At 38.7% G+C, this 15,482-nt stretch overlaps 1 protein-coding gene across 2 annotated transcripts; it reads left to right on the forward strand.

Annotated features, from left to right (window-relative positions):
* The first annotated feature begins 610 nt into the window (after positions 1–610).
* On the forward strand, positions 611–12,673 carry LOC107722382 (uncharacterized protein KIAA0232-like). 2 transcript variants are annotated; one of them, XM_016530732.1, is made up of 8 exons: positions 611–875; positions 5,198–5,738; positions 6,369–6,509; positions 7,133–7,202; positions 7,315–7,402; positions 8,432–11,753; positions 12,009–12,117; positions 12,317–12,673. In XM_016530732.1, the coding sequence occupies exons 2-8, from the start codon at positions 5,511–5,513 to the stop codon at positions 12,331–12,333; spliced, it is 3,975 nt and encodes a 1,324-aa protein (XP_016386218.1). In that variant the 5' UTR covers positions 611–875; positions 5,198–5,510; the 3' UTR covers positions 12,334–12,673. The 2 variants fall into 2 exon arrangements, with proteins under 2 accessions (XP_016386218.1, XP_016386219.1); XM_016530733.1 differs by lacking the exon at positions 611–875 and adding an exon at positions 2,074–2,345.
* Positions 12,674–15,482: the final 2,809 nt, after the last annotated feature.

The raw sequence follows: 15,482 nt of genomic DNA on the forward strand, positions 1-15,482 counted from the left end.
GGTTTTAATTAAATATTGTCATAAAACTTTTGTTGAACTGTCCAGAAATGCTATGTTTCCAAAGCTATTAACTCAAGCACCGACTGCACATGCTTTGCTATTTTCAGTGACATATGATATTGCGGAGTGAGGATGTTGGCAATTTAATGTCATAAGGGATGATATTATGTTTTTTTCCCCTTTGTACGTAAAAGTTACAATAAACATAATTAAAAATAGTGCTAATTGCGAACGCCTTGTTATCTAAAACAGACGTAAAGTTCTGTAAATGTTGTTCTCTTTGATGCAAGTAAATATTCGTAAATCTAATACCAACATCAGAATGGTGTTTTTAAAATTATTTTATGTTAACAAATGGAAAAAAATACTCCCAAATCTAGCAATCTTTGCTGTATGTAATAAACGATCTAATTATGTTCCTTTCAAATTATGCCCAAAGAGAGCCTATACACTGCATCGCAGAAGATTTCAACTGACTGTATTCAACTCGGTCGTTCTGAATGATGCAAGCTCTCGCGGAGGGATATCAGCCATGGCGACACATTTTGTCATCTGTCTTGTTGCCTGGCGATAAATAAAATGGAGTCGGAAATCGCCTTTAAAGTCTTTCCCTCTGTCAGCCATGTTGGCTCGAAACGAACTGTCATAATGATATCTAGAGAGTAGAGACCATAGAGACATATGATGCGGGCCCACCTTTATCCAAAATGTCGTCAGCGGCGTGAGTTAAGGACGTAACAGACTTTACCCCGCGCCTGATATCTGTGACGCTGTTGCGGCGGAGCGTCAGAGCTCGAGCTCGGAGCGCCAGCGGCGGGAGAGAAGTCGTCGCTTCTCCTGCTGCTATTTAAGCACACTGCGTAGGGTTGCAGCAGGTAAGATTATTTTATGTTAAACTGCCTTTCGATGTGTTGCGCGTTATACTTGTTAGTAATGCTCCCCAGGTCTGATCTGAATTGAAAGCTAATGTTTTAGGCCGTCTTGTCAAGTATTACAAAAGCCTGTAGCCAAGGCAAATCAGCCGCGCCTCCTCCCCGGTTTAGCTACAACGGTGCACTAGCATAGCTTAGCGCTACCTCGTACTGTTTGGATAATTAACGCCCATTTTCCTGTTTAGACGTGCTTGCTTTTGAATTTATTGCACGAAGCACGCGTATGGACCGTTTTATAGCGGTTGTTGAGAAGCAAAAATATTTACGTTGCCTGTAGTTTTCGAGGAAGTGATAAACCGGGACTAGCGTTTCACTCTGGCGTAAAATGGTGTCCGAGTTAGCCAGGCAACGACACTGTATGAGCGGTCATCTGTTTACATTTCTGCTGCGTCAGTATGGCACTGTAGACGACAATAATGTTTATTGTGCGCACTGAGTAAAGCTAAATCGTGCGTTTCATAACATGAAAATTAACGTTAGGTTTATTACGCAGTGTAGGGAAATCGCTTCACACGAATCATTTTGTAACTTTTCAGGCTGGATATGGAGCAGAGCGGCAGCTCTACTTTGCGCATAATTATTATATTTTGCACTTTTCTCAGTATAGTTGAGCCGAACAACATTAATGTTAGCTGAATCATGCTGAGTAAGGGGAAAGTGGTTTGTGGTTCGTCTGCTGCGCTTATAGACAGTGGCCTGTAGAGAGCAATCTTTATTGAAACAAACTGTCTTTATTATTCATCATTTCATTATTTTGTCGTGCAGCGTAATATAATGATAGAAAGTTACAAAGTTCGTGACTTGAGTAAACGGGTTTCTGGTCGCTGGCTTGTGTCAGGTGATAGATAGTTAGCTCGTAGCTTGTCAGCTGGCCTGTCATTCCGCCGTTCTCCTGTCATTGGCAAACAATGCGAACTATTTTGATGATGTTAAATTTTTTTTAAGCAGAAGTATTGAGACATCGGTGGCGGTGTCGCCTTCAGGTGGTCGTTTAATACAGAACTGCAACTTATTGTAAGGCTTGTATTCTAACGTGATTAATTTAAGCCATGTGAAGGGGCAAACGTCAAGGGCATAGTATTTCTGTTTTTCCTATACTAGTGTTTCCTACGCAAGTTTACAATAAGTTACGAATGCAAATGAAAGAAAAGTGCATGATCTTAATTAGTTCTGCAGAATATGTTGGTGTGCAATCTTGTCGAGCTTTTAAACCGTTTTAAAGAGGTACTGCTGCGCCCATTTTAGCGGATTAAAGTCATTATGAGAGAGAAATATCACGGCCTTGATGAAAGATCAATTAATGTATGTTTCTGGTCAGTGACAGTAAATGAAAGCTAATACACCAGCACTCACTGTAATATGACGAGGAATGACGACAGAAGATGGGCGTGGCGGACTTCTGCTGGACCTACAGTATGAACAGTTTTCAGTTTCAACTTTTGAGTGGAAACAAATGTCTTGTCTACTCCAACAGGACAAACTGCTTATGTCAGACAGGGAGAAAGGGTTTTTAAGATTTCCTGTTTCTTTTTCTAATGTTCAGCAGTAACATAAGTTATAAACATTGTTTAACATTGATTTGTAAGGCATATTAGCATTTGATCATTGTCACGAAACGCTCACTGTACAGTGTCATGACATGTTAGGACCTGTTTCTTTGAAATTATCTTTGAAACTCATGCATTGTCTTGCATAACAAGAACTGCAGAAACAAGTCATAATTATGGTAGCATTCCAGGCATGCTCATACCTTGGTTAATGTCAAAAGGGGTTCATCTAGAAATTGTCATCGTCTTATGCTTATGTTGTTAGTTCTTTAGTTGAACACAAAAAAAGATATAAAATATAGAGGTGTTGCCATGAGAGCTTGTTACTTCCGTCTTACAGTTTCCTCTTTCTGGTCTCATTAAAAATCATTTGTAAATCTTCACAGTAAACGCATTAAAAGAACTGTTGTAATGTTGGCGTTAATTGTGAGCTTAGGTTCAGTGTGCTTTTGTCGTGCTGTCCCCTTCGAGGACATATTTTCTATAGGAAATGCTTTGGGAAACAAATGTCTTGTCTACTCCAACAGGACAAACTGCTTATGTCAGACAGGGAGAAAGGGTTTTTAAGATTTCCTGTTTCTTTTTCTAATGTTCAGCAGTAACATATCCAAGCTCGATTTTCTGCATTTGAAAAAAAAGGAAATGCTCTACTGTAAATGTGCATAGATAATTATGGGGCTTGGGATTTTCATAGGCATGTAGTATTTTCCTTATTCATCGAAAGCTGCCCTTAGAAAACATGCATGTCTGTGCACCCACTAACTGTTTATAAGTTATAAACATTGTTTAACATTGATTTGTAAGGCATATTAGCATTTGATCATTGTCACGAAACGCTCACTGTACAGTGTCATGACATGTTAGGACCTGTTTCTTTGAAATTATCTTTGAAACTCATGCATTGTCTTGCATAACAAGAACTGCAGAAACAAGTCATAATTATGGTAGCATTCCAGGCATGCTCATACCTTGGTTAATGTCAAAAGGGGTTCATCTAGAAATTGTCATCGTCTTATGCTTATGTTGTTAGTTCTTTAGTTGAACACAAAAAAAGATATAAAATATAGAGGTGTTGCCATGAGAGCTTGTTACTTCCGTCTTACAGTTTCCTCTTTCTGGTCTCATTAAAAATCATTTGTAAATCTTCACAGTAAACGCATTAAAAGAACTGTTGTAATGTTGGCGTTAATTGTGAGCTTAGGTTCAGTGTGCTTTTGTCGTGCTGTCCCCTTCGAGGACATATTTTCTATAGGAAATGCTTTGTTTATTGTATGGAACATTAAGTTTGTTTTTGAAGACATGAATCAGAAGACAAACATATTCAGGAACAGAAGGATAAAATGAGATTCACACACGATGATTAACAAACAGAACTCTCCTCAGTGTTCGTTTGTAGAATCACATGCATTTATTTGTGGACCACTTCTTGTGATTTGAACCCTTTAGGTGTGACTGTGTTCATAATATAACAGCCTCTCATACCTTTCTGCTTAATTGTAACTGGTTTTGATTCCAACTGCATTGAATTCTGCATGGTATTCATACCAAACCATATTAAGCCTCACCTTAAAAACAATGCTGACTAATCCTGAAACATTGTTGCTGGAGCACTTGTAGTAGTTATACAAGGTGCCAGGAGCTGGAATACAAACTTACTTTTGTTTTCCTTTTCCAAAACCAAATCTTGTGTGTGCTACAAATTGTTACTTGTCGGACCTAGATGATTTGACAAATGAGCTTAAACATCGGTAAGGACACAGTTGTTGCAAGGTAAATTTAATCATGTTTGATAATTAGTGTACATACTGGTTAGGTCATAGTAGTGTTTTACTGACTTTTATTTTTATTAGCAAACCTCTCTGGGGGTTTTTTCCCTCCTGATTTCATGTTTTGGATGTAGCCTTCAGTGGCATACAGGACACTTTTGGTGAAAGTTACTAGAATGAAATGTTATTATACAATGCTTGCACGTATTGTAAGTTGTAGCATATGCCTATTATTATTATTATTATTATTATTATTATATGATTACTAACACAGGGTGTTACTACTAAAATCAGAGTCATGGAATTATAGAAGTAAATTATAGTTACAGAATGAGGCAAACTTTGATATGAATGTTTTTTTTTTTCTGTCTTGTATCTCATTTTATTCATCAGTGGAGGTGTTCGACATGCTCAGCTCCAGCATGCACTAGAAATGCCAGCATGAAAGTCATTACAGTTTTGCAGTAATTCAATAATAAAAACTTTTTGTTTTTTAACATTTTCGTCAACAAGTTTAACCAGTCAACCAGTTTAACTGCTTAAAAAAAAATCACATTTTTTAAATGTCTCAATATCCACACGCATTACTTATGTATTTTCTTTAATTCTTTGGTACACTTAATTTCAGTGTACTTTCATAAACCAGATTAGGCCTGCCTTTAGCTTTAGTTTGAAAGCACTTTAAAATGCTTTGCATTTAAGACCACTAATTATTTCAAGGTCTTGTCTTCATCAGTTGTGTGGTCTAAATTGGTTTGTGGGGTTTTGAGCCAGTTGCCAGCTGAAGTGCCAACCAATCCTTGGTTTGCAGTGATGATTGTTAAAGGTCTTTCCTAAAAGGATATCTTTAAATATTATGGATTATCAAGACTTTCATTTGCAATTGCTCTAGGGCAAAAACAGTATTAAAAACTAAATGCTTGTTGTTGTTGTTTTTTTCCCCCTCTCTCAGGTTGAGCCTGGAACCAGCTGTCCTCCAAGATGAACCCTTATGAATGAAAGTGAGCCTGTTCAGTAAGCTGTTAGCTTCCAGTGGTCAAAGCCATGCCTGAAGATTAGAGCCTCCTCTTGCTTACAGCAATACGAATATACAGAAGATTCTACATGACTCTTCATGTAGACCTTCCTGTGTTTGTCTTGCTGGATTGAGTCCTTCCTCCCGTACTATAATATCAGCTCTGTCCCTTTCATACCGCTCCCTCTTGCACTTTCATGGCCGCTTGGGAACATGCATCTGCATTTGAGAATGGCTCCAACCTAGTCTCATGCGTCCAATGAGTGGAGAGTCTGACGGCCCTGCTCCTGAAAGAGTCTCGCGGGCCCTGTCAGGCCCTGTGTCCTCCTCAGAGATGTCCTCCCTGCACTCACTAGGGCCAGTGCAGAGCTGGCTGGGTCAGGAGCTGGAGAAATGTGGCATAGATGCCATGATCTACACCCGCTATGTCCTTAGCCTGCTACTGCACGACAGCTATGACTATGACCTGCAGGACCAGGTATAGTTAAAATGTTTCAGCACATCTGGAAAACCTTTTGTGTTTTAAGTGACTTGTTTCTGTACAAATCTAACAAAACATCTTAAAAAGGAGTTCACCACCCAAAACTTTAAGTGTTCTATGTCATAATTCATACGATACATTTGTTTTTAATGTAAACCAACTTTAGTGATTCTTAAAGAAAAAAAGTGTCTTGCATGTTAGGTACGATCAATTAAAACATAAAGCGTTTAGGTAATATATTTTGTGTTTAGTAGTAATTCAGGTCTCTCGGTATTCATTTTATTGCATTCAGTAGTAACTAACATTTATTTTGATACTCAGCAATTATTCAGATTTCATAAAGACCACTACATTTTATTTTATCAGATGTGAATCCACAAACTTCTGTGGAATAAGGCTATGAAAATATAGTGCTTTATCTGTGTAGATTATGGTATTCTTGTTTAGGACTTCTTTGCTTCTTTTTGCACTTTAGAGATGGTAGACTAAAGCAACAGGTTTCAAGTAGTGTTCTTTTATCTTCTTCAGAGTAGTTTATTTGGCAGTAATTGCATCTTAGCAGACATTTGTGCACAGTTTCTGTACATTTATACTAAAGAATCAACACCTGGTCCTCCTTGTGCGCAGGAAAATGACATCTTCCTGGGCTGGGAGAAGGGAACCGGGAAGAAATGGGGGAAGAGCAAGAGGAAGGGAGGGACTGACCTTAGTCTTGAAGAGATGAAGAAACAAGCTGCTGTGCAATGTTTGCGTTCAGCATCTGATGAAGTAAGACCTTTGTCTAAAGCTAAAGTTTTTAAATTAGTGTGTTATATAATTTATTTATTTTTTCCCCCACAACCATTTTCACTGATAAATTGCAATTACCGTATTGTCCCGAATATAAGACGATGTTTTTTTCTTGGAAATACATCTGTACTTTTGTGAGGGAGTTTGTTGTGTAATTAGTAGAGCAAAAATTGGTTAAATGGTCAAGAATATCTCTCCTCATTAAGACAAATATGTCAATCAGAACTTGAGTAATGTGGCTACATCTCAGATCCATGTTTTTTTTTGTTTTTGTTTTTTTTGTGAAAATCATTGATGTGCTTTGCTTTTGCCTCAAAGCCTTTTACAGTGATTATGCTTATTTCTGTCAAAAAAGAAATCACCAGAACTAGTTCAGATGTACTCAGCAAAATAGATATTATTCAGTTGATGTTTAATATGGTTACTCTTTTAATATTGTGTATATTTGGTGCTTTTTAATCAAAGGGAGTTCAAATTTCATATTTAATACCAAGTTTTTGAAGAAAACAATTCATTCTTGTTGCAGTGATGGAGCTATGATTCTATTTTCTGTTAAATTTTCACCCAAAATTGCAAGTTAAATTACTTTTGTTCTCTTTCAGAATTCTGGAATTGAAAGCTTGGTCGAAGAGCTATGCTCTAAGCTCAAGGATATTCAAAACAAACAGAAAGGTTTGCATATTTTCTATGTAATGCAGGTTGAGCAAAAATTGCATTGCCTTGCAGCTGTAATAGTTTTATGGAAATACTTCAATTATATTGCTTTGCTATTATTGTCTTACAGAAAAAGAAAAGCAAGTAAATAAAAAATCTGATATATCTCAGTCTCCTGAACCAGATGAATCATTTTCTTCTAAGGACCAGGTTGAGATGTAAGTAATTACACCTTATAGTCTTTAATGTAATAATGTGGATTGTTGTACAGGTAGGGTTATGATCTCTATGTAATTAATTAGAGCAATGAGCCTCGTATTTTAATGTGGCTTTTACTAAACTGGAAAAGCCTATGATTAAATAAATAGTCGTGCTGCATGCCGCAAAGTAAATGGGCAGTGTTTTGTTTTGAGAGTCTAGTGAGTGTTCTTGCTAGGGCTGGGCGATACAGCAAAAAATATTATCACAATATTTTTTTCCATATCATAAAAGATTGATATTTAATTTATCCCATTAATGTTCATTTACCATTAATGAGAAAGGAAGTGCTTTCCACACGTTTTTAAACCTTGAAAATTAATGTTAACATAACTTGATTGTTTAATACAAAAATGGTGTCAAATGGAATGACTTAATAAAAGGGGTCATATGATGCTGCTAAAAAGAACATTATTTTGTGTATTTGGTGTAATGAAATGTTTATGCGGTGTATGCATTTATGGTGTAATTAATTACTACATTTTCGTGTCAATCCATGTTCATATTTACCGCAAACAATGCGCTGTTACTTTAATTCCATAAAGCCATTTGCGCATTTTGAGAGGGAAAGAGAGAGCGCGCGGTGATTCACACTGTTTGTGAAATTGTCTCACAGAAAGTTTTCAAATTACTTTATAAGTTATTTAATGAAGAAATATAAATTGTACCTCACCTTCAGCATTATAATTGTTTCACCCGCGCCGGACAGAGACTGAGACGGTGCCGCTGCATGTCGTGTCAAACCTCTCACGGCAGGCGCGTCATCAGCTTGAGATCGTTTTTTTGAGATCGGCCTTTATAGAGACCGCCAATCAAAAATCCCCAAGCGGTTATCGGCTGATAGTGATCGGTAGCCGATTAATCAGAGCACCCCTAGTATTTGCTCTTAATTATCTTCATATTATTATTTACACTCTTATTATTATTATTACTATAATTTTTATTGTTGTTGTTATTCTTATTATAATGCAGTTGTTTTTGCTCCTTAGGTACTATGAAGCTTTCCCACCTCTCTCAGAAAAATCTGTTTGTCTCCAAGAAATTATGACTGTGTGGAACAAAGCTAAAGCCTGCACATATTCCAGCTCATCATCATCTGCTGTCCCTCAAACAAGCACAGACACATCCTCTCCAAAAGACTGCACCAGCGAAGGTGAAGCTTTTATTAAAGACCGAACAGTTGATGCACCCAGTTCCACCACCACAATCAAAGAGAGGGCCCAGCAGCGACGCACTAAGAGGGAGAAGGAAAACCGATTCCATGGAAGCGCAACAGGGGTGACTGACGATCAGGTTCCTCCTCATAGTAAGCGGCAGGCGAGACACCGATCTGAGGGGAGGTTCCGTCCCAGATCGTGGTCCTCTGGCTCTAGTGAGGCTGGCTCAAGCTCCAGTGGTAACCAGGGTGACCAGACCCCTAGTTGCAAAGCAGTCCGCATAAGACACAAATCTCGAGAGGTCAGCAGCAGAAACAAAAGAGGCCGCAGTGGCGGCGGACAGGTCAAACTGGCCCTTAAAGTCATCGACAAAGAAGGGCGGAAAAATGCACGAGGCAACATCAGTACCACTGGAGGCCCATCTAAACGACAGCAGCACTACATGAAAAAAGGCAAACGACCTCTGAGGGAGATCCGCAAAGATTCTAATCTGGTTGAGGCACAGGAGTCAGGAGGAGAGGCCAAAAGAAAGGAATATATGGAGGAGCCACTTTGGTACACCGAGCCCATCTCGGAGTACTTTGTCCCTCTCAGTAGAAGTAAATTGGAGACAAAGTATCGGAGTAAAGAAGACTCTTCCAATGACTTGGCTATGTCCATTGATCTGGACTGTCTGTCGGAGAGAATTCAAGGAATCTGCATTGCAAATTCTTGTTTTCAAAGGGCATACCTTGCAGCAGGCACTTTTGTGGATGGCCACTTCATTGAAGTGCCTGGCGAAGGTGACGAAGAGGCTCCTGAACTGAATGGGATTCCAAGCTGCCCTCCTCCTGAAGATGGTCAAAATTTAGATGACGAGCATCTGTCTGAATTCACTCACTTCTATGAAGTTGATCTTTATCAATCCATATTGGATCCTAGTGCCTCAGATGCGGTACAAGAAAGCCGAATCCTGAACATGATTCGGCAGAAGAGCATTGAGCGAAAACACTTTGAAGCAGGATGTGTAGTTTTAGATGGCCTTGAGCTGCAAGGGGAAAGTGCAATAAGGGTTGATTCTCTGGGAGCCTCAGAAGCAGATGTTTCTATAACACAAGATATGGATAATATTGCCCAAGTCTGGGAGTGCTGTTCATCATCAAGCTTGGAAGATTTGGAAGGAGAAAGCTGTCCGGGTGACTCTCCAGTCAGGCTCTCCCCAGTGTTGGACAGTGTTCCGTTTAACTTTAGCAAACTGTCTGGAGCTTTTGTAGGGCCTCATCTCCAAGAAGCCAGCAGTAGCATCTCTGCCCTAAACTCCTGTTTTCCTCTTTTTGAGTTGCAGTACGATAGCCCTTCCTTTTCTTTTCCCTGCGACTCGCTCACGGAGGGACAGGACAACGTAGATTCAAGTAGCTGTTTAGATCCACAAGGAAACAAACAATCCCGTTTGCTAATTTGGACCAAAAACAGTGCCTTTGATGAAACCGAACACTGCTCTAACTTATCAACGAGGACCTGCAGTCCCTGGTCCCACTCAGAGGAGACACGGTCAGATAGTGAACAGATCAATGCTCCAGCGGATGAATCTGCTCAGTTTGGCAGTGAAGAGGTCAGCTGTATCTCCCTTATCCCACCTTTATGCCTAGAAGAAGAGCTTTTAGATTTCTTTCAAGAGAACTCCAGTCACCAGCAGGAAGAAACGAGTGTAGGCACAGAGTCCAACCAGCCCTTCAATAAGAAATCGAAATTGGAGTCTGTTTGTGGCATAGCATTAGAGCAGGATGAGAGTAAACTCTATAATGCTGTTGTGTTTTCAGATGTCCTAAATAAACAAAGTGATGAATACACCTCAGGGATAATAAAAGACATTTGGATGGCTATTGGAGACAGAGACTGTGTCTTAACACTCGGGGTAAAGAATACAGGGGAGCACTTGTTTCCAGAGGAGGCTACCGGCTACCAATGCAGCTGTCTTGACAAGGATGTAAAAGGTGAAATTATTCAAAAGAAAGCTGTGCAGTGTTCTGAGTATCATCTTTGGGATGGGCAGAAGGAGAACGAGGGACTTCATAAAAACAAGCTCTCTAAAATGAATGATGGGGATTACACGACGCCGGCCAAGCCCTGGAATTGTAATTCACAGGACAGCACCTCCTTTATCCTCGGTGGGGTTTATGGAGAACTGAAGAGTCTAAGCGGCGACAGAGAATGGGCTATGATTCCACCTGGTGATGCTTGTGGCAGTTTGTTGCAGTGTGCAGCAGCCACATCTTCTGACATGGTAACCATTGCAGGGGCGGATGTGTTCATGAACACGAGCAGTTGCTTTGCTCCTGGCCACAAGCCATTGTGGAGACCTCTTGTGTCCCTTGGTCAAAATGAGCAGGCTACCAAGGGACCAGGGGATGGTTTAAATAAGGGATTTTCTGTTGTCTTCCATGAAGATTTACTGGGATCATGCGGAGGCTTCCGTGGAGAAGAGTCAGGACTGAATTATCCGTTTTCATCCTTTGATTTGAACAACCCTTTTTCCCAGGTCCTGCATGTGGAGTGCTCCTTTGAGCCAGAGGATATGGCCTCTTTCAGCCCGGGATTCAAGCCAAAATCCATATTATGTTCCGACAATGAGCCCTTTTGCCCTTGGTTATATGGCATCAAACGGACTCAGTATCGGGCCATTCGAATTTCCCCAAGGACTCATTTCCGACCAATATCTGCCTCTGAACTTTCTCCAGGTGGTTGCAGTGAGTCAGATGTAGAGTCTGAGAAAGAGGAAGCGAGTCTTCCAGTTGGTCAAGCAGACCTCTTTGATGACCCACAGGCTGACCTCAAGCCTCTCGAGGAGGACGCAGAGTGCGAGGGCCCTTACTACGGAAAATCGGAGCTGGAGTCTGGAAAGTTCCTACCCAGATTAAAGAAGTCTGGCATGGAGAAGAGTGCACAGACGTCGCTCGATTCACAGGAGGGTGGGAGCACCCTTCTGCCGATTACTGAACAAGAGATTTGCGTACATTGTGAGACGGCAGTGGTTTCGGTGCCATGTTCTCATGTGCAGTCCTCTGTTCTTCAGCAAGAGGAATCTAGCAGGGAGACAGAGTCTTGCAAATGCGCTGCAACTGATCAGATTCCAAAAAGTGAGAAGTTGCTTGATGTTGCTCAAGATATGCATGAGGTAAGTGACTGCAGAGCCATTTTTTTTTCTCTAACTGTTATCTAACCTTCAGAGAAACGCATATGGAAAATTGTACGATATATTAGCATGTTTTTATTGGTTGATACTGACGTTGCTGTCACCTGCACTTGAATGCACTGAATTCATATATGCCATGACAGTACTTGATATTCTTTAAAGATCTACCTTTTACCTTTCAAAAGTAAAAAAAAATAAAATGCTCTCATTGATTGACTTTCTTTGTCTCTTAAACAGTTTCCACTGTTGAATTTTGGAGAACAGTGCTTAACTAATATGCAGCAAGAAGAGTGCTGGTGGCAAAGTACTCTGTGTTCCCCTTTATTTCCAAGTTCTCAGTGCGGAGGTAAGAAGAGTACAATATTTAGCCGTATTAGATACTAGGGAAGTCAGTTGTACACTGCTTTGATAAACCCATTGATCCATCAATAGGGAGTAATCATGATTAATCTTACTGTCAAATTATAGACACTACATTGAATGGAAAAGGGAGTCTGTGTGTAAGTTTGCTTAATACTAAATGTTGTACCCTCCTTTGCTTCTAGGAAGCAGTAATGTATGATTCTTCTGCTGAGCGTGGAGGCATACCAATGCTAATTTCCTCCTATCACTTTCAACCAAAACCCAGAGGAGGGATAGGAGGACCCTTACAAGAACAGTGAGACCAGGGCCCACAGTGGGCTCTGTCTTAACCACGCTGTCCTAAGCCCTGTTATTCCTCAGCCATTTCATCTAAAACGGCGTATCACCAAGATGAAAGCATAAAGAGAGGAAAACATGACAATAGGTTGAACGTACAGTTAGATGATTCTGGTCAACAGCATTTATTATAGACTTGTTTTCAGTCTGTTAATTCCAAGTTTGATCAATTTTGAAAATAATAAAAAAGGCATAGCTAAGCATTAAGATTGTTCTTTAATTTTCCCCTTATAGATTTTAGCTTCACTTTTATGTTTGATCTAGGATACACTATAACTGTGGTCCTACTGATTGTGCATGTGCTTGTGAACCTAGTCTCAGTCCTTCTAATAGTCTAAGTTTCTGTGACCGAACTATGAATATTCAGAAGTCAGGTTGAAAGCACTACGATTGCGACACCCCCTTCCCTAATCAGATAATTTAGCATTGTTCTTATTTTTTCCTTTTAAATGACTTGTAGAGGATAGAGTTGTGTGAGGTTTGGTGTGTTGAAAGAAAAAGTGCTTTTGCCCCCCCCACCCCACTTTTGTTTTGTCACATAAATTATTTGTTTATGTTCCCTTTTATTTCAATGCAGCTTTGAAAGCATCTTAAAGAAATAAAGCAGGGTAATATGTTGAAGGTGTAATAATACAATAAGCAAAAAAACAAACAATTAAAACTGCAAAACTGAATATTTTGACCCAACTATACAATTTCACGTTAGTTGTTTCTATGTCTTTAAAAGTATACAGTTTACACCATACAGTTGATCGAATCAATCAGTTGCAGCTTGATATTGTAGACATAATTTTGTGTGTTGTTTCTTTAAGTTTAGTGTAAAGTTTACGTATTTCAGTGAAATTTCGTCCTCTTCTTTACACAACAAAATTGTGACTACTGATGATTTATAATATGGCTTCATTGTTTTTAGTTTTTTTTTTTTTTTTTAATACATGAGAAGAATTGAGTGTTTCCAGTAATGGCAGTTTATTGCTTGAAGGTTGGTTCTTTTCATGTACTTTTCTTTCTGCTTGTTTCAGAAATATGTTTTTGCTGTTATTGTGACTTTGATTTATAATATGGCTTTATTGTTTTTAGTTTTTTTTTTTTTTTTAATACATGAGAAGAATTGAGTGTTTCCAGTAATGGCAGTTTATTGCTTGAAGGTTGGTTCTTTTCATGTACTTTTCTTTCTGCTTGTTTCAGAAATATGTTTTTGCTGTTTCATTGTGTGCTGATGCATCATACTAAAGAGGGGTGTATAAAAGCAATATAGTATTTTGGCACACCATAATTCTACAACCTTACAATATTAATGTTTGTTTGTGTTAAAAAAATATATATACATAGGGTTTATTTGTGACATATGTCCCCACACTGCATAAGGCCCAAATTATTTTTCCTACAAAGTTTGATAAGTTGCTTGCCTATATAATTTCTTTTGTGGCTTTGGAGTGAGAGGTGGTAGGGATATGGTGTTCATAATGCAAAATCCAGTCCATCGTAAATTTAATTTTTGCTCTAATACCATCTTATCCATTCACTTTTGTCTTCTTCACTCTAATGGATGTGTAGCTTGCCATCTGCTAGCTTAAATCTAACCTGGATGGGTATTTTCCCCCATTTCATTCAGTTTTGTTTTGTTACAGATGTTAGCATGAGAAATTACTACATGTATGCTCCATCAGCAGAGTGTAAATTGCTACAATGTGTGAAATTTGGCGACATTTGCTTTTTTAGAGCACCCTCAAACCCTTTTTTTTTTTTTTTTAGTTGAAAAATGTGTGCATTCTTTTTCTGTACCAATGTGGGGAAACTGGTTTTAAAGCATTACTTGTTTGTAAGGGGGAATTTGAATGTGGCAATGAAATAGAAAATGATATCGCCCCATTCATCAATGACCAACAGATGCCTTTGAACAATTCCTTAATTGGGCACAAGGATTTAATTTTCTAAACTTTCTTTGGCATCAAATGTCAAATAAAATACTTTTTTTTTTTTTAAAAGCAAAAAGGAAGAAAGAAAAAGAAAAAAAATAAGTTAAATGTGCTTATTCCCCTTTGCAAGTGAGAACGTTTTTGTTGACTGCAGTCTTTACAGTAAGATCTATAGAGTATTTTTTCTGTTGGTGCTAATATTCATACACTACTGCAAAGATGTAATCTTCAAATGTGTGTAAGAAAAAAATGGACACACAGTTCGTCCTTCTAAAAGATTTGTGCTTATTTTAACAGAAACGGGTTGGGCCTTGTTCTTGAGACAAGGTCAAGACCTAAAGTTTGTTAAAGTGTGTGATCCAGGACTGTAGACCATAACCTTGGAGAGATGATTTTGTATGACCCAGTTTGAAACGGCTTGTGTGTTTGTGTGTTTCCCCACATTATTTGCTCATTGTGGTTGTGGGAGTTTGATTATTATTTTTCAAAGATCATAAATGAAATGTAAAGTGGTAGAAAGCAAGTATGACGGCACAAAGTTATTATACTGTATGCTATAACTGGGTACAGCAGTGCGTATGGACTCCTTTATTGGATTTGTATTTAGTTGACAAATAACATGTTACAATTCAATTTAATTTTTACAGTTTAAAATGCTGTCAGATTCCGAAATTCTATTACACATTGTTGCCATCACTTTCTCTAATCAATACCCAAGTTAATCCTTGTTCTGTCAAGCACTTTTGAGTTAAATATTGCCGTCCTCCAAAATTGTTACTTGCATTAGTTTGGTTTATGATAAGATTAAGAAACTTGTTTATGGTGGGTGGGTGACAGAGGACAAAAGCGTTTTAGATTTTGAGAAAATGCATAAATATAGTAAATGTGTTTGACAGTCAAATATAACAGAACAGCATAGACCGATTATTTACTGTTAAACAAATTTGAAATGGTTCCTCTCTTAGTTTGAACAGACTCATTTTAAAATAAAATAAAAGAGTGATGACTTTTTATTTTTATTTTTCAAGTCTAGCTCTGTGTGCGAGGTGGTATGGTTGCTGAAGAAAGACCGAGTACTCATGTCTGTGGGAGA

This window comes from Sinocyclocheilus rhinocerous, unplaced genomic scaffold (assembly GCF_001515625.1).
Source record: "Sinocyclocheilus rhinocerous isolate Xijiao unplaced genomic scaffold, SAMN03320098_v1.1 scaffold1115, whole genome shotgun sequence".
Lineage (NCBI taxonomy): Eukaryota > Metazoa > Chordata > Actinopteri > Cypriniformes > Cyprinidae > Sinocyclocheilus > Sinocyclocheilus rhinocerous.